The sequence below is a fragment of the Pleurodeles waltl genome, chromosome 11, assembly GCF_031143425.1.
Source record: "Pleurodeles waltl isolate 20211129_DDA chromosome 11, aPleWal1.hap1.20221129, whole genome shotgun sequence".
Taxonomy (NCBI): Eukaryota; Metazoa; Chordata; class Amphibia; order Caudata; family Salamandridae; genus Pleurodeles; species Pleurodeles waltl.
In genome coordinates this window covers 460719342-460739452 of record NC_090450.1, presented here as the reverse complement: position 1 = coordinate 460739452, position 20111 = coordinate 460719342, and the positions used below count along the sequence as shown (strand labels likewise).

General features: G+C 42.7%; 1 protein-coding gene across 3 annotated transcripts in view; it reads left to right on the top strand.

Annotated features, from left to right (window-relative positions):
* The window catches only part of UNC5D (unc-5 netrin receptor D), a 1240412-nt gene that overhangs the window by 894496 nt on the left and 325805 nt on the right, over positions 1–20111 (top strand). For all 3 annotated transcript variants that reach the window (XM_069213807.1, XM_069213806.1, XM_069213805.1), the window contains one exon: positions 8073–8237. In XM_069213807.1, coding sequence (XP_069069908.1) covers positions 8073–8237 — 165 coding nt within the window. The remainder of the gene's footprint in view (positions 1–8072; positions 8238–20111) is intronic.

Sequence of the window (20111 nt, the reverse complement as noted above, 5' to 3'; positions counted from 1 at the left end):
ATCCACCAGACTCCTGTAAACTAAAACGTACACCCCAACCAGAAAGACTCAAATCAGATTCCAGCACAAAATCTGAATTGCAACCAAAAATCACTCGTCCATTTCAAGCATCCAAAATTTCTAACCACCAACTTAACTCCATCTTTGTTTCTTGAAAAAGACTTATCTTGTCTCCATACCATAACCCTGCTTGCAGCGCCTTTGTCTTCACTCTCTGAAGGGCTTGATAATGTAAAGCACCTGAGAAAACTGCCTGAATTGAAGAGGATAACAGGCCTATTAGTCTCACTACTTTCCTTAAAGTTAAAACTTCTTTCTTCAAAACATATTGAATTTCCTTTCTTATTTTGTTCACCATCTTTCAGCCCCAAAAAATGTATTCATAATTTATCTTTACCTATTAGACGCTGGAGCAATTTTAAAGCCAATGCCTGGATTAATACCCTGGAGAGGTAAAAACCATCTACTAATGATAATATTAGAGACATCTCAGAGTCTTTCAATAACTGGATCATCAACAGCCTAGACGTTCTGCTGCCCCCCTCCATTAAAACAAAAGGTCGCCGTAGGCAGAGCACCCCTTGGTTTTCCCCGCACCTTCTTCATCTTAAAAAAGAATGTGTAAAATTGGAAAGGAGATGGCGAAAATCCTATGATGACACACTAAAACTAGGGTAGAGGAAAGCCATCCGGTCCTATAATAATGAAATTAAAATTACCCAAACTGCTTATTATTCAGCAAAAATTGAGCTGGCATCAAATTCTCCTAAGGAGATTTTTCAAATATTCAACAAAATCACTCAGCCACATCAGGACGAGGCACCCCTGGATGCTTCCCAAGAGCATGTCAATAATCTGGCAATATATTTCCAACAAAACGTACAAGACATCTATTCCACCCTCTCTATAGCCAGGGTCCAGGCTCAGGAGGTGGTGGAACCGAAGTCTCAGGGTCCCGCAATTCTTTCGGATTTTCTACCAATATCCAAAGAAGCTGTGACCAAATACCTTACATCTATCAAATTGGGATCCCCTTTGGATCCTGCCCCTCCGCAGGTGCTGACATTAGGTGCTCCAGTGATGGTACCCACTATCAAGAACCTCCTGAATGCTTCACTGTCTTCTAGGACAGTACCAGAACAATGGAAACATGCCATTGTGAAGCCACTTTTTAAAAAAAAAAAACTTGATACCGCACAATTTAGCAACTATAGACCAATTTCTTTGCTACCTGTTCTCGCTAAAATGGTTGAAAAGCATGTCAATACCCAACTTTCCTGTTTTTTGGAGGACAATAATATTTTACACACCACGCAGATGGGTTTTAGACTGCACCACGGCACCAAGGCAGCTCTAATTGCTGTTACAGAAGAGGCTAGAAGGCGCATAGATCAGGGTCTGGAGACTGCTATCATCCTTCTGGACCTCAGCGCCGCTTTCGACACAGTGGACCTGGATTTACTACTAGGTAGGATACAAGAGAGTGGAATAGTAGGGCAGGCCTTAGACTGGATTACATCCTTTATTAAGGATAGATCTTATCAAGTTCTAGATAGATCATATTTTTCAAAGCATGTTAAGAACAGTTACCGCAGGGGTCCTCTCTTAGCCCCGCTTTATTCAATATTTACATGCTACCACTTGCAGAAATAGTTAAGCGTTTTGGGCTGGAGATGACACACAGCTAGTAGTATCATTATCCAATGATTCTACTGCAAATGGGCCAGCACTGGGCCCATGCCTTCAAGCGGTGTCAACATGGATGTCCTTAAGTAAGTTGAAACTTAATGCTAATAAGACAGAAGTTATGATATTTAGAAATCACTCACAACCTAATCTTAATCCATCTATTGTGGAGAGTTTGAGAGACTTGCCACCTCCTAAAGCACTCATTAAGAGTCTGGGTGTATGGCTCGATCCACAACTTTCTATGATGTATCAAGCCAATAAAGTCTCCACCACCTCTTTCAGCCTCCTTAGGCTTCTTTGGAAGGTTTTCACAATCCTACCTTTTAAAGCCAAAAGGATTATCATACAAGCCTTGATTGGTTTTCGTCTGGACTATGGAAATGCTCTGTATATTGGAGCACCGGGATATGTGATCAAAAAGTTGCAGGTAATTCAAAATGGTAAATATACCTAGACATGAAACAGTAAAAGCTGGAATTTCCTCCCTCCACTGGCTCCCAGTGGTCAAACTGATAGAATTTAAGATGCTGTGTCATATTCATAGAACTCTACACAATAGAGGTCCGGCATTATTGAGGACACTGGCCTCCTTCTACTCACGAGCAGGTCGCTTAGGTCCTCTACAACATTTTTAGCGGTGACTCCTAGAGTGAAGAAGGCCAGATGGGGTGGAAGATCCCTGGCCTATCAAGGGGGTAAGTTGTGGAATTCCTTACCTCTGAGCCTACGTATAAACAGCCACAAATTAATTTTCCAGAAGGCCCTGAAAACCTGGCTTTTTAAAGCATAACTCCCTCTTCTCCAGTTACTGACTACAAGTGTCCAAGCTCGCAGGGCTGGGAGTCCTTCCGGTAGCCATGCGCTATATAAATCTACATAACATAACATAACATAACATAACATAACATAACATAACATCTATACTGGCAATAATAATACCACATTGACCATGTCTATCATGAAACCTAAAAACTCCAAAGCACAAATTGAGGTCAAGACTGACTTCTCTTAGTTCACTTCAAAGCCTAAGCTTTCCAATAATTTCCTTACTAAATTCAAATCCCTTAGAAGCTGCTTCACTCACTGAAACATTACCAAAATGTTGTTCATATGAATGATCATCCAAACTTCTATCTCTCTCAGAAAGACATCACTGCCCTCATTACCTTGGTGAAATACAATGGTGCTAAAGACAGACCAAATGGGAGACAAAAAAAATGATAAATTTGACCTTGCCATATGAACTGAAGGTATGGTTGACTGTGCTTCGCTATAGGTATTGTACAGTAAGCATCTTTGTGATCTAACTTTGCCAACCAGTTGTCCGTCAACAACAAATCCCCCAAAAGATAAATACCTTCCATCTTAAAGTGTCTGTAGACTAGAAATATGTTAAAATTTCTTAAATTTATAACAGGTCTCCATCCCTTGCCCTTCCTTTCTATAACATAAACACAAAGAGCAGTGGTCAGTAAGACAGGATCAATTATTTATATAATAACAAAGAAACATGATTAATTCTTTCTTTGTGGTTTAATTCCTTTCCCAATTTTATTTCAAGAAGTATTTTTACAAGGCAGAGAATGGCTCAAAAAGCTTCTGTTGCATGGCATTCGGTATTTAAACACATAACATATACAAACTACACATGGTATAGTCTATTTTGAGGGCAACAATATATGTTGCAACCTCAGAGACAAGCAGACTGTCACTGGGGGGTTGTCCCCTAAAGTAAAGTTTTTAGAAGACATTAGTGGTTACATATATTTTTTGTGGTTGTAATCCACTAGGATGCGATGGTAGGGGGTCCGTGTAAGAGCCTCTCTAGAATACCTGTGTATTTTTTAAAAAGTATCTAGCAATATGAAGCATATTTGTTTTAAGGATTGAATACAGCTCAAGACCTCTATCTCGCCAGAAAGTGTGTCGACCCGTTTCGGCCTTCAAGTCTGGGCCTCATCAGGACAATCAAGGGACAACTTTAATAATTTAAGTGAGCCGAGCCCATTTAGTATTAGAGGAGGATGGCATCAGTGAAGATCTTTGCTTTATCTTCGTACAGAGTAAAATGCCAGAGTGAGGCATCGGCTGCCGGGGAAGCGCATCTAGAAATGACGGTGTGATTCCTTAAGTACTTTGTTGCAGAAATGGGAGCGGCAGAAGTCCACAGTAATTTATCTCCGGAACGGAGATCATGCCCTGTTCTGAGAATCGGCGTGTTGTGGGGGTTCCTTTCTGTAACAGCAGGGTACTTTAAAAAACTGTCATGCTTGTTCACCTATATAATTGCTCCTTTTCCAAAGATACTCTCTTCTTCCTCCACGGGTCGCTGCTCTTTGCTCAACAACATCCATGGATCTTGTGTTACATTGTCACACACCTTCGTGAAATATTTTGGTTGACCATCTACATTTTCTTGGAAAGATTCTAAAGTAATCACTGAACTCACCTTGGAATCCAGAAGATCCATGTCCTCAAGCTTCGTGTCTTCTTCCTCTTGGATTTCATTCTCTCTAGGGATAGAATGATGGTCCAGCTTGGTAGCCTTTTCCACTTCCTCTTTTTCTGTAATTGTAGTAGGATTTCTAAAACGCTCATCAGCAAGAAGTCCCATTCTCCCTGCCAAATATACTTCTACTAAACATTCTCCTCATATGTGTCTGAGCCTTACCTAAGGCAGTGAAAGTATGAACTTACTTGCTCAAGCTATTAACCAGCTCTTAACCAGGTCCTCACCAAACAGTAATCCCTTAGGATTTTCACTTGCCTCTTTTCCTACTAAGTCTCATAATTTAGGATTCATTTTCCTCACCATAGCTTTTCTTGTCTCAGCATCTGCATTGTGTAAAAAAACTAAGGGCCTGATTTAGAATTTGGGGGATGGGTTACTCTGTCACAAACATGGTGGATTTCCCGTCCGCCGTATTACGATCCCATTATAACCTATGGAATCGTAATACGATGGATGGGATATCTGTCATGTTTGTGATGGAGTAACTCATCTGCTAAATTCTAAATCAGGTTCTAAGGCTCTTTGGCTCCATCCTCTCATTAGGACCAGATCTAATAAAAGGTATTTTGTATACAACTCCTCTGTCATGCCTATACTCCTTGCCAATAAAGCTACAACATCCAGGAGTTTATCGTGGCATTGTTTTATGGATCTCTCTAATCCTTAATGGGAATCTCTGCCCATATTAAACAAAAAAGTTATTAACTCTTGAAAAGTTATTAACTCTTGATCCAGATTTGTAGTGAGGCAGATCTTATCTTCCATAACTGGTCTTGAGCACTTAGCTTTTAAAATGTTCCTCACATCTTTTTCTAAAGAGTTTCTAATCCATTATTTTATAAAACTCCTAATGTGCTCTAAAGGCAACCATTCTATTCTTCTTGGATTTTTTATTTTATAAGAGGAAAACATCTCCTCCCGCAAAGGACTTTTTATACTATCCTTAGAAGTGGAGTGTAACACTTCCTCACCAAATAAATCATCATCCTGTTGTAAATCTAAAACATATTCATCTATGTATTCATCATCCCCTTTAGCATAATCATTATCCATAAACTCATCATCCTGAGCATCAACGCTCTGTGTGCCACTTACAACACCTTTTTCTTGCGTGCGGCCTTCTACACCTTTCTTCATACTCTGCATTCCGCTTGCTGCTATAGACCCTTACTCCTCTAAAAGGTTTCAGGCCTGGTTCAATATGTTTAGTTTTCCTTTTCTTCTTTCATTTTTTCCCATTATTATCAGAATCTCTCTCTATTAAGGTCCAGTAGTAATTATCTGAACCGGTTTTTTATTTTATTTTTTCTATACACTTATCAATGGTCTCCTGTATACAATCCCTCATTTCGTTAGCCAATTTTTAATTATCTTCTCACTCACTTCCCCCTTTGGGATTTCATCTGACATCCTTAACTAGCAATTCCTAGTATAACATTTATATAAACTCACTGATTGTGATTTATAGTCCACAAAAACACCTCAGAAGTTATTCTCCCGTCTTGACCTAAAAGCATTCTTAACACAGTGTGAAACTCCGTCATCGACGGTGCCTAAAAATGCTAGCGTATTTAATATTTTAACGTGGGCCTAGCCCAAACCAATATGGTCCCCAGAAACTGCGAGAGCTTAAAGTACTATTTCCTCATCATGTAAACGCATCACGATGGAAGCGTCTGCTTTGCCTAAGTGCATTCTGTTTTCTCCTCGTGCTCTGTGACACATGCCTCAAAGGAAGACACAGCAGAGAGAAAAGTATCTTGAGGAGACACACTGCAAGTGTGTGTACACAGACCAATCGGGACGTGTGCTGGCTTACCGGCAGCTCTCATGACACTTCGGAAGAATGCCGAAGTGCCAGGCAACTGTCAACCACCACTTAAGCTTGTTCCGCAGTGCAGAAGCATTTAAGAAAAACAAGTAAGTTAAAAGTAATAAGAGGCATCTAACAGTTTTTTTTTTTTTTAAAGCTTCCTAAATAAACTATTCTTCTATACAATCAATAACTTAACTGTTAAACAAATACATATGCATACCTCGCCGTTTACAAAAAATTGGAACCCCTCAACCTTAGGCATATTTTATAAAAGTAATCTAATCAGTTTTAACTTCATATAGTGAAATGTGCTAGTTCCATATCTGAAGCAGTATTTAAAAGACAAATATCATTCCATGATGGACACTACTTATATTGAGAAAGATTCTAGTTCTACATTGTTAGTGGTTTTGTGGTGTATTGTGTTTTTGCTGCAAGAAGTGACTTTTAAAAATGTATGTAAATTGATAGCCTCCCGCCTTGTAATGAGGTTCAAAGTAGACAGTGAGAATGGAATGCCTCTGAGAGAAATTGGTCATTGATTGTGAAAGAGGAAACCCGTTTATGAATGCGAGGGAGTCCACAGTTTTGCAGGGAGAAAGGAAAAATGACTAAAACAAGTATTGGCTCATAACATTGCTACAACAACTAGACAAAAATGGCGTGGCATGATGTAAATGGCCTGAGTTTAGTTTATGCGGTATGAAAAAAGCTTCTAAATCCTGGAGGGAAACATAGAACCTAAAGACAATGTTCCAGTGGAACTTCCTTCACAAGGCGAAAATATTTCGGGGAAATTCCATCAGTAAGTTGTCCTCCAATTCCTCATTGAGAATTTTCCAGTACCACCAAACTCAATGGTGAATATGGAACTGATGAGTTTGATGAGCTTATGGAAAGTTGAGCAAAGCTGTGAGTGTTGGTCAGCGCAGCGGAAACCAAAGTGGCAGTAAATGGTGTACGCATTAGTAATCTTCAAGGGTTATGACAGTGGTTGATGGATATTAGGATGGCAGAATTGAGCATCAGTAATACCAGGAGGAAAGACAAACTGTACATCAATGTGGGGAAACGACAGGGGTGTGGAGAACTTAGATAACAGATAAAACTGAAATGAAGCACAATTTGTAGCATTGCCAGGATGACAAATTAAGAGTCTGATACTACTGAATGAAGAGCGACATTTGAGTTTAACAAAATTGGCTTTGGTGACATGCATGACAAACATAGGGGGTCATTCTAACTCTGGCGGGCGGCGGATGCCGCCCGCCAGAGTTCACCCCTCCAGAATACCGCACCGCGGTCAGAAGACCGCTGCGGTTATTCTGTGTTTCCCGCTGGGCTGGCGGGCGACCGCCAGAAGGCCGCCCGCCAGCCCAGCGGGAAACCCCCTTCCCACGAGGAAGCCGGCTCCAAATGGAGCCGGCGGAGTGGGAAGGTGCGACGGGTGCAGTTGCACCCGTCGCGAATTTCAGTGTCTGCTGAGCAGACACTGAAATTCTTTGGGGGGCCCTCTTACGGGGGCCCCTGCAGTGCCCATGCCATTGGCATGGGCACTTCAGGGGCCCCACGACACCCCATACCGCCATCCTGTTCCTGGCGGGCGAACCGCCAGGAACAGGATGGCGGTATGGGGTGTCTGAATCCCCATGGCGGCGCAGCAAGCTGCGCCGCCATGGAGGATTCAGCAGGGCAGCGGAAAACCGGCGGGAGACCGCCGGTTTTCCTGTTCTGACCACGGCCAAACCGCTGCGGTCAGAATGCCCTGCGGGACACCGTCAGCCTGTTGGCGGTGCTCCCGCCGACCCGGGGTCAGAATGACCCCCTAAATGATTATGTAACATCATTATTAATGGTAGAACATGGTAATCATTGCCACACTTTTCCTTGAATAATGTTACATTTGCACGCACTATGGCACACCATTTCTCTTTCTTTTTGTAGATCAGCAAGTCTCCACATCTAACGATATTGTTATCATCTTATGTTGTGAAGATTGGAAGGTACACTAATATTAATCTAGGACTCCTGCCTTCTCTTTTTGCAATTTTTTAGTGGATGGCAACTGGGAGGTGTGGAGTGAATGGTCCGTGTGCAGCCCTGAGTGTGAGCACCAGAGAAGCCGGGAGTGTATTGCACCTCCACCCAGAAATGGAGGAGATTTCTGTGAGGGGCTCAGTCATGAGTCTGAAAACTGCACCGAAGGACTCTGCATTCAAGGTAGGTTACCCAGACTTGGGCCTGTATGAAGTACTGATGCCACTGATGACTACAAAATGAGGCACTCAACTTTTGCCTATTGAAGAAGTGAGTGATGGTTATCACAAGGGTCAAAGAACATGCCTCCTCTAAATATAACGATGCTCACAGCAGTCCTTCACATTTACACAGTTTAGTCATGCATCAACCACCGGAAAGTGATAACCTAACAGTTAATGAAATATTAGTATTAGATGAGAAGTAGCATCATTAATTTGGAATGGCTTTTCAGACTTTTTCTTCTCCCATGGTTGTATATGTAAATGTCAAACTCCTCATCTTCAAAATATTTATATGATGCAGATTCTCAGTACAAAGTTCAATGGGTTAACTTATAGCAGTCCTAAAAAAAAAATCTCTAGCAGATTCAACTAAATGCATAGTGTCATCAGCTCAGAGTTCATAAAGGAAGTTACAAAATGCATAGTTTGTAATTCCAGCATATAGAACTCTGGGGCCAGGTGTATTAACATTAGGAATTATGATTTTCTTTACTGTGAGGCCTGCTCCTCTCGTAGGCCAGCATTGGGAATTCCTTAAAATACCTTTAAGCTGTAATTTCTGATCTGAGAGGAGTAGCATTGTTTTTATGACTCATTGAAATGGTAATGATGCATCTTCGTTACTGGTAACAGTCAGATTTATTATCCCTATTTTAGAAATGCCACTTTTAGAAAATGGGCATTTCTCTGCTTTCACTGCCCTGTGTGCTTTTAGCCTGTCTCCAATGTACGTCTGACCTGGGCTAGGTGACACTTACACTTGCACATCACCTTCAGACACCCACAACACAGGATACTCTGCTGCATCTGCATTTATCTGCATACTCATGGGTCTTCCTGGGGAGGAGGTTGGGAAGGGCTTACACTTACACTTCAATGGGTACTGACCAGAGCCCACACAAAGGGGCTGATTGTCTCACACTGATAGTCTGGAGCCAGGGCTGGGCAGAAATGGGGACCTATGTACTTCAGAGAAAACTTTTGAAGTCACACCGCACATCAAAGGCACTTTTTATTATAAGTATTGGGTCTCTGTCCCACTAAAAATCAATACACTCTGGACCTGGAAGAATCTATGCTGGAGTAAAGGCTGCTGTGCTGAAGCACTTCCATCTTGCTGGGCTTAACATTCCAAGGGACTGCTACTCTGCCTGACTGAGCTGCCCTGCTGCCGGCTGATCTCTGCCCAGCTGTAGTAATCAAGAACTATCCTACAGAGTGATTCCAATTTCTTTCTGGCTCGCCCTCTGTTTTCACCGAGGTCTCAAGGACATCAAAGTTCTTGTGAGCGGCGCTCCATCCTATCCCTTTGCCGTTCTGCTGAAGTGAAGCTTTGTTAAAGGACTATTCTAAACAGTGTGGTGGTTCATCATAGCTCTGTGCTGCTCTGTTAAGTTGGTGTTTGCTATGCAAGGATTCCCCCTACCAGCAAGAGCGGTGTTCTGCACAATGCCGGGTTGCTTATCTGAAGGGGTGCTGCCCATGGAGGAGGAACCCCATGAGGAATTTCACTTCATGGATTCCCCGGGTAAGTGCAGAGCTCACCTCCAGCCCTACCAAAATGTCACAGGCTCTTCATGGGTCGCTCTGACCTGTGTGAGGCTTCCCTGTAGCCTCTGCCTTGCTGCACCAGTGAGACTCCATCTGGTGGGACCTGCAGGGCCCCCACTAGAGGAGTGCTTTCTTCAACTTTACCTCAAAGCTCAGTCAGCACAGGATTTGCGAGGTAGCAGCACTCCTTGTTCACTCCAACACCTGGCATTACCCAGGTCCGTAGTAGCCCACGAGATGCCCCGAGCAGCTGTGACATACCAGCCCCATTTGAAATTGCAGGGGGCCGATGCAGAAGGCATGCTCTGCACCCGTGAAGCAATATTACAGTATTTTTCATTAATAAAACTGTAATGTATTCATACAACACTGCTTCTGAATTTATTTCCTTAAACAATACCTCATAACATACTGATTGGATTATTGCCATTTGGATTTCCAAAGATAAATAATCTTTATCATATTTCATGAACTTGTGTGGAGTCTTTTTGTACTGTTTTCAATGTGCAAAAATACTTTACACATTGCCTTCTAAGTCAAGCCTGCCTGCTCTGTGGCAAGCTACCAGAGGGTGAGCACACATTATTTTAGGTTGTGTTTGATGGCAAGTGTGGCTGTAGATACACATGATCTCCATGTTCCTGCCATCTAGTGTTGATTTTTTTTTTCCTTGAAGAAGCATTTTTGAGTCACAGGATCGAGTGCCTCCTCCTTCTCATTGATACTGCGCATGGACATCAACTCCTTTGTTAGATTCGGTCTCCACTCCATCTTCGCCTCGCTCTTGTTTCAAAACCTTCTTTTTCTTTCTTCACTCCATCAATGGTATTGATCTCGATCACGTTTTCCCACTTCTCCTGCTCATCTCACTCTGTCAGTCCGGGAACTGACCAATCGTCCTTCGGGGTGTCCTCACCCATTCAGGCCTACCTCAACGCGTGGCACTGACCAGTATGTTGGGGTGATGAAACAGGCACCGTTTCGCTTAGGTCCTTGGTGCCACTCTAAATTCCCACACACCGACCATCCTGTGCCTATCCTCCAACCATCAGGAACCCACCTACAATGCCTGCAGAGCCTGCAGATCCTTCTGGGAAAAAAAGACCATCCGAGACCTAAGAGCTTTTCAACTGGAGAAAACTCCAGAAGCCATGCCAGACACGTTCGGCGAGGAGCACATCCAGGAGGAGTTAAAACAGGGGGGGGGGCTCTTTCATCCAGGACTCCGACGTCCAGTCAGATATCAAAAGCCACAAGATGACAATGGCTGAATTTGTAAGTACTGTGGCCCCTCTGCCCCCTCTAAGACTTCGAAAAGGGCCCTTACCCTGGTCACCGCACTGCCACTACCCACAGGCCATGGTCGACTCTGAAAAATTGGCTCAGATACCCACCTTCCGGCTCTACACCGAAAATTGCCAAGACATCATCATCGGCATTGACCTCTACATCTTCGATCTGAGACATTGTGGCAATGTCCAAGCAACCCTCTGTGTACCGACCACTCTGACATCGAGGCAACCAAGCTCCACATCCGCATTGCTACCAATGAAAAAGGATACCTACCGAAAAGCTTGGTCCCAAAAACAAGAGATTTAACCTCTTAGGAGCCAACAGACTCTAGCCAATCTTCGACCACACCATCTCCTGTGGAACCCATCTTGGAGACCATGGATGCTCCCCAATGCCGACTCAACATCCAGGAAAGTAGCAGGTTGCATCATTCCCCCCCCTTTACTTTCAAGTGGAATCTAAATTTTCAGAAGGCTCTGGACACATCACCATCTCCAAAGAAGACCAAGGATAAGACTACCACTATTCACAAGCCTTTTCCTCTTCTTCCTCCTTCTCCACAACTTTGTCCACCACCTCCACCACCTACCTCCTCCACTCTCCTCCCCTCCTCATTTATCTGCCACTCCTACTGCAGAAGATTTAACACAACAGGGTTCCCCATTGCGTACTAGGGAGGATTTGGGTGGGGCACAGCAGGACCCAGATATATTGGACACATATGACCCTGATCACATGATCTCCACAGATCCGGACTTATACCCCACTACCCTGCACGCCAGAGGATGCTACATCCTACCAGAAAGTGATTGCTCAGACAGGCGCCTTCCACAATGTCGAACTTCACAGGGTCCCCATTGAGCGGGACTTTCTTTTGGATACCCTATGGTCCACACATAAGGATATCCAGTTCCTACACATGCTCCCTGCCATGCTTCATCATGCAGACAACATTTTAAGGACCAGGACCTCTCTAGGGTTATCACCCCTAAAGTTGTCAAAAAATACAAAGCTGCTCCCTCAGATCCACTGTACATAAGATCACAGGTCCCGCCAGATTCTATTGTGGCTACTTCCACACATAAACAGGCAAATAAATAGGCCACATGGGACCCTACTCCCCCAGATAAGAAGATCAAAAATATTGATACTGCAGGTAAGAGGATGCCTGTGGAAGGTTTACTTGCGAGGTATGATTGGACTCACTGGGATGAGATGGAGGAGCTCCTCCAATACCTCCAAGATGAGCGCCGCAAAAAGAGACAACAGATTGTCGCAGGAGGGCAGACAATCAATGATGACTTCATCAGATGTGCCCTGGATGCCATGGACACTGCTGCACATGGTATCAATACTAGCATCCTAGTACGGAGACGTGCCTGGCTTAGATTCTCAGGTTTTAAACCTGAGGTACAACAAGCAGTATTAAACATGCCCTTCAATAAGAAGCATCTTTTTGGCCGTCAAGTAGACTCCACTCTGAAGAAACTGAAAAAAGACACAGATACCGCAAAGGCCATTGGTGGTTTACCGACCCCCTCCCAAAGAGGTATCTTTTGACTGCCCACATTTAGAGGTGGTTACAAAGCTGAAACCTCAGTGGCCTTCACATGTCAGGTCAGACAGCCCTCCAGTTCCTTCTCACAAGACTTCTATAAAGGCACCTATGGAGGTAACAACACAAGAGTTAGTGGTAAGAGTGCCACCACCTGTACTTCTACATCAGCATCTAAACAGTGACTAGCTACGTCTTCTCACCCCCCACTCTACACCTGTGGGGGACACACCTTCAAAATGTCCATACACAATGGGTCAACATCACTTCAGACCAGCGAGTCCTCTACGTTATCCAACATGGTTACTGTCTGGAGCTCTTTACCACTCCTCCAAACATTACCCCTCACACTCACAGGCTTTCTCAAGGACACCTTCTTCTCAAAAAAGAGGTACAATCCCTTCTTTTCAAAAGAGCTATTGAGACAACTCCACTATAATACCAGGGAACAGGAGTATACTCTCTATACTTCCTCATTCCCGAAAAAGACAGCTCTCTCAGGTCCATTCTGGACCTAAGGCCCTTAGACACCACATTCTTTCAGAACACTTTCACATGGTCACTCTTCAAGATGCTATCCCCACTTCAGGACCACCCTAGATAGCAAGGACGCCTACTTTCATATGCTTAGTAGTAGCAGCACTTCTCAGAAGCCAAAAAATACATGTAATCCCTTACCCAGGCCACTGGCTCATTACTTTGGCGACAGGCTCATCAAAGCCAACAAGTTGTCACAATGCCAGTGCCACATTCAAATGGCAGTGGTCCTTGTGCACAACTTAGGTTTCACACTCAACTTTCCCAAATCCCACCGTCAACCTCTCCACATACAGCCCTACCTAGGAGCTATACTCAATGCACAATTTGGGATTGCATACCCCAATCTGGCTTGTGTTCACAACTTTCAGTCTCTCCTCCCTCAGTTTCGGGAAAACTCATCATGCATAGTAAGGACTATGATGCACCTGTTAGGAATGATGGCCTCCTGCATTGCCTTTGTTCCTCATGCCATACTCTACATGCATTCCCTACAGCAGTGTCTGTCTGTCTCATCAGTGGACTTAATCACAGGGTCACTGGGAAGATCTAGTGTTGTTAGACCACCATGCTCACTGCTCTCTGCAATGGTGGAAAACCACCAACCAGTTGAAAGGGCAGCCTTTTCTACACCTTGTGCCTCAGATCATTCTGACAGCAGATGCCTCACACACAGGCTGGGGCTCTCACCTTTGATACTTCTCAGTACAGGGACATTGGGAACCTCATCATCAATCCCTACTCATAAACTTCATAGAGCTTCAGGCAGTATTTCTAAACCTGAAAGCATTTCTTCATCGCCTCTCTCACCAAATTGTCCTAGTCCACACAGACAATACGTCTGCATTGTACTACCTTCAGAAACAAGGGGGGAAATGGTTAATCCAATTGTCACAACTCTCTCAAAGAATATAGGGATGGGCTCTTCACCATCACATTCACCTAGTGGCAGAGTATCTGCCGGGAACAGACAACGACTTTGCAGACCTTCTCAGTAGGATGCAGCAACAATTCCATGAATGGGAACTTCAGCTGCAAGTACTTCAAAAAATACTTCCAGAAGTGGGGCACACCTCAAATAGGTCTTTTCACAACAGAAGAAAACGCAAAATGCCAAAACTTAACCTCCAGGTACCCACATCCTCTATCCAAGGCCAACGCTCTATGGATGAAGTCATTGGGGATGTCTACCTACATTTTTCCACTTCTCGCTATCATTCCATTTCTAGCTCAAAGGATCAGACAAACATCTCTCAACATGATCCTTGTAGTTCTCACATAGGGACGCCAGCCCTGGTTCCCCAAATTGCTGAACCCCTCAGTACTCCCCCATAAGAAGCTTCTCAACAGGCCAGACTTTTTCACTCAAAACCAAGGTCAGGTCAGGCACCAAGATCCCATATCCCTCAACCTTACGATATGACTCCTGAGGTCATAGAGTTTGGTTACTTAGACTTGCCTGCAGACGCATGGCCATCCTCAGAGAAGCTTGTAAACCCATTACCAGAGCATGTTATGCTGCAAAGTGGAAATGCTTTATTTGCTAATGTCAACCCAAACACATGAATCCCATTAAAGCTACTTTCCAAGACATTGTCTGCTACTTGCTTCATCTACAAAAAGCTAATTTAGCTTACGACTCCATTCGCATACATCTCACAGCCATAGCTGCATACTTACAAAACAGCCACATATATCCCTCTTTAGGATTCCATTGATGAAAGCCTTCACGGAAGGCCTTAAATGGGTCATTCTACCAAGAATGTCCCCTGCACCATCATGAAACTTTAATATTGTCTTTACCAGGCTCATGGGTCCTCCTTTCGAACCACTTCACTTATGTCCTCTTCAATACATCTCATGGAATGTGGCTTTTATAGTTGCTATCACATCCTTCAGATGTGTTAGTGACCTCCAGGCATTAACATTGGCTCTTCACACTAGTTTAAAGTTCCTCCCTTCAGTGGTCTCTCAATTCCATATTAATCAATCCTTTGAGTTACCAGTCTTCTTAGTTTAACCTGACTCAGTTGCCAAAACAGCCTTTCACACTTTAGTTGTTAAACGTGCATTAATGTTCTACATTGGCAGAACTAAAGACTTAAGGAAGACTAAACAGATCTTTGTAGACTTTTCTCTACCTCATGAAGGAAATCCAGTATCCAAGAACAACATAGCTAGGTGGATAGTAAAATGTACTAAAGCCTATTATGCTAAGGCAAAAAGACAACTTCCTGTTACTCCCAGAGCATACTGTTCCAGAAAGAAGGAAGTCGCTATGGCTTCCTTTCCAAACCTGACATCTGTAAGGCAGATGCATGGTCTATACCACATACATTTTTCAAAACACTATTGTGTAGATGTACAAGGTAATGCAGGCCAAGCAGTACTAAGAACAATTTTCCAGTCAACTGCAACTCCCACAGGCTAGCCACTGCTTTCATGGAGAGACTTCTTTACTATCCATGCAGTGCATTTTTCTTTACAGCCACACGTGCCATCAAATGGATAATGTTACTTACCCAGTAGACATTTATCTGTGGCATGTAGTGTTGTAGATTCACATCCAATCTCCCATCTCCCTGGATGCCTGTGGCCATTTCAGTTACCTTTTACATGTATATAGTTGTACATATATACTTACATTTGCATGGACATCTCTTTCTCTATGCTTCCTTTTCACTCCTTTTCTCACCTGCTTGCGGGAAAACAATGTAAAAAGGAGTCAATGCCCATGCGCAATATCACCGAGAAGGAGGAGTCACTCGATCCTATGACTGGAAAATGCTTCTTCAAAGAAATACAACTTGTAACACTCCTAACCCAACACAAGATGGCAGGAGCATACAAAGCATGTGAATCTACAGGACTACATGCCATAAACAGATGTCTACTGGGTAAGTAACATTATCCATCTGAGTTACCCTGACTAGGATTGTGGTCCGTACTTGGACAGTGTGCATACCTCTGCCAACTAGAGACCCAATTTCTAACAGACATTCTAAAAACATCCCTTCCAAATACAAATTAGGAATTGGGTCGTAAAGGTACATTGTGATTCAGTTTGCAGTTTGTCTTCTGTAAATTGAAAAATCATTTTTGTGTTTGCAATTGCCCGATTCCGTGAATTGGACCATTTGCGATTTTGAAAAAACTTTGTACATATAGCCCCTAAAGATAATCTGAAGAGCCTTTCTATTTTGGGAAAGTACAAAACTAATGGAGTTAGTAAGAAACATATTTATAAATTTCTTAAAAACCACTCTGCTGATGGAGCAGTTTTAAGTTGACTACGAACTCAGGAGCACTGATTGCAAAAGTCATACCTAATCTTAAATGACTCTTCAGTGGCCCATCCATGTTGCTCCTATATAGTATGCTACAGCTGACTGTCTGCACATCAATGTATTCTGTACTTCTACCCTACTCAAGGCCTCTCTGATATACTGGCTGATATTTAAAGCAAAAAAAAAGAACTGCAGTAAGTAGTCAATTGTATCCTCAGTCCCACTACCACTATAAAATATTTCAACAAACAACTGATTTTGGTTCTTGGTAATATTTCAAGATAAAATTACACAAATGTTTTATTGAAGATTGTAGCCTGATAAGGACAGGGGAGAGTGGATGTATACCGGGGAGTAGCTCTTCAGATCTTTTAAGGAGAGCTGAAGATCTGGAAAGCTATTGGAGAGTTTGGTACATGGTTGAGTTGTTGATGCAATTATTTAGAAATGGGTTTGGCGATGGAGTCCTAAATGCATTGATAAAGGCCTAGTGAAATGATAAGACCTGTTTCTTATGATGCTGTGATAAGTATCAATCTACAGAACTATAGAGGACAATAATAAAATGATAAGATAATAGCCAAGTGCATGCACCACTGCTGACTTTTATGGTATGATAGTACCTGAGATTGGTCTTTGGAAACTCAAGTTAGACAGTGGTGGCATTGATTAGCCAGAAACCAAAGAGTACACTGTTCCAGAACAAAAAGCAGGGAGACTTAGCTCTCAGGAGCAAGAACCCTCACCCACCCAAATGGGTGTCATGCTTCATCATCGGGGGTGCTCCTCGTCAGACAGGCACTGCAATATCTGACAGGCACCCCGAAAGGGGGCTCTTTGCCAGAGTTCTTTTGTGTGGCTGCTGTAATTAGATATGGTGAACAATGCCCAATGGCAGACACTAATAGGAGAGAAAAAAGCTAATTAAATTGACCCAGCACCTACAATGACAATACAAATTTAATCAGCTTAATTAAGGTATAGGCCAAGGTTAAAAATAGACCAAAAGTGAAAATTGAGTAGTCATGCTCAATCACTTTCAAACAGAGATACATAAGAGAGTCAAAAAAAAGTTTAAAGCACCTCTAAGAAGGGGTCAACATGTTTCGCATCTAGTGGTCCAGGCGGATCCTTCGACGCTTCATCGGGACCAAAATGATTTCTCCTATCTCCAAAGAATTTTTTTTTGATAATATGGTTATCCTAGTTAATACACTGAAAAGCAGTCACTTACTTAAGATAACTGTATGTCCGGTCAAAACTCAACAGTGTTGGTCGCCCTGTAAAACAAGGGTTGTTAGGTAACTAGTCACTAGTGCTCAAATATCAACCCTGGTGATTAGCCAATTTGTGGTACCTCGTGTGGGTAAATGCTCGGTGATGAAATAAAATGGTAATGAAGGCTTACCATCCCCAATTAGGAAATGTAGCTACTTGGGACAGCACACGCCATTGACAGTTGCTGTTATTATCTAGAACAGTAATCATGTAACATGTAATGTATAGAAACAATTGTCCTAGCCAATCTATCAAGCAAAAATCAGATCAGTGTACACACTATGATGTGACCAAAGAGCAACCAGTTAACGGTGCAGTTGATTCCATGTAATACGTTGCAACAAAAGAGTAACTAGTCAAAGATACAAGTGACTCCATGTATTCAGCATAATACTCAACTCTAGTGTAATCAATAAGTCACCAACAATGGTCAAACAAGTAATCAAAAAAGTACACAGTAAGGTAACTTGAAAGCGCGGCAGAATTACCTTGCTCAATCTATCATTATAAACATAATGTTTAACAAGGGACAATGTATGTTACTAAGGTTAGGGTGCCCCTCATATATGTGGTCAGACAAAGTGGTAAAAGCTGCTAACAGCGTGCAAATTAAATCCAGAAGACGGACTATGTGAAATGGCCTTGTGGGGCCTCACAGAACAAGTCACTTGAGATGCATGATCACGCTAAACAGAAAAAGATGCTGCTTGAGTTCTAACAGGCCCAACGAGCCGCTATTAGCATAGTGCCGCAATATTGTACAAAAGCAGTGTACTCACAAATAGAGCATCCGGTCCACGTTGTTAGACCTACCCTCCGGCGGCGCTCCCGAAACTGGAAGTGGAGCGCTGTCTGAGTACTTTTATGCGCGTCAAGAAACAGGCATTTTCCGGCTTGCGCATGGGGAATCGACACTGAAGACGAGGAAAATTCCTTTGTCTGTGTCGGTAGACATAGAAAGTGGACACTGTATATTATCCAAAGGTACAAACGAGGATATAGTGCCTGTGACATTATGTACAAAACTAATGAAACTAGCCGATCTAATTACAGGAGCATAGTTTCCACTGAAAATCAATGGGAGCCTGAATAGCATATTTAACACCCTAATAAAGTTAGCATGTAAGGTCCACATAAAGAAATTAATCTCAACAAGGGAGGAGGAATGTTCAAAATAGTGCTACCCAGTTAGAAAAACCTGTGCCGCAATATTGTACAAAAGCAGTGTACTCACAAACAGAGCATTCGGTCCACGTTGTTAGACCTACCCTCTGACGGCGCTCCCGAAACTGGAAGTGGAGCGCTATCTGAGTACTTTTATGCGCGTCAAGAAACAGGCGTCTTCCGGCTTGCGCATGGGGAATCGACACTGAAGACGGAGGAAAATTCCTTTGTCGGTGTCGGTAGACATAGAAAGTGGACACTGTATATTATCCAAATGTACAAACGAGGATATAGTGCCTGTGACATTATGTACAAAACTAATGAAACTAGCCGATCTAATTACAGGAGCATAGTTTCCACTGAAAATCAATGGGAGCCTGACTAGCATATTTAACACCCTAATAAAGTTAGCATGTAAGGTCCATATAAAGAAATTAATCTCAACAAGGGAGGAGGAATGTTCAAAATAGTGCTACCCAGTTAGAAAAACCTTTTATCAATGCGTTCATAAAAAGGAGCATTATCTTGACAAGCTCACTAGCTTCATATTAGAAAAATATACAGTGTGTTACAACACACAATTCATGTAAGGGATCTCATTATTCAAACTATATAGGTAGGTACCCTATTCAGAACATTAAATCTGTCACCATAAATCGTTGGGGGTCTATATTACATAAATAAACTCCAAACAGGATAATGTTGAAATCGCACTCGTAATGAATTATCCAGAACAAGGGGAATAATGTCCAATGTAATGCTCCCTGGTTGCAATGCTGACATAGTGGAAGGGATAACTGTGTTATTGGCATTGATTAGCCATCTTGACCTAGGTGAACTTATGACCCAGTGGATGGGACAATAGCAGTCTATGAGGAAAGATGGCCAACTACTTTGATTCACATATCAAGTTAAGAATTTGGCTAGATTAGAATAATAATGTTGATTTAGGTTGATTTAGGTTAATAAGGCAGACTATATTGGACAATGGCTACCTTAGTCGGCAAATAACCCCAGGGTGAGTTAATGTTCATCTGAGAGCTGAAATAAGCTTAGCAAAATACTGGACTGGGATTGACAGCTGACACATTGAGATTGTGATGGTGAATGGGTATCAAGATGGACAGTGAAAGTTTAGATGGCAGAGTCCCTCTTTGGTGGCATGATG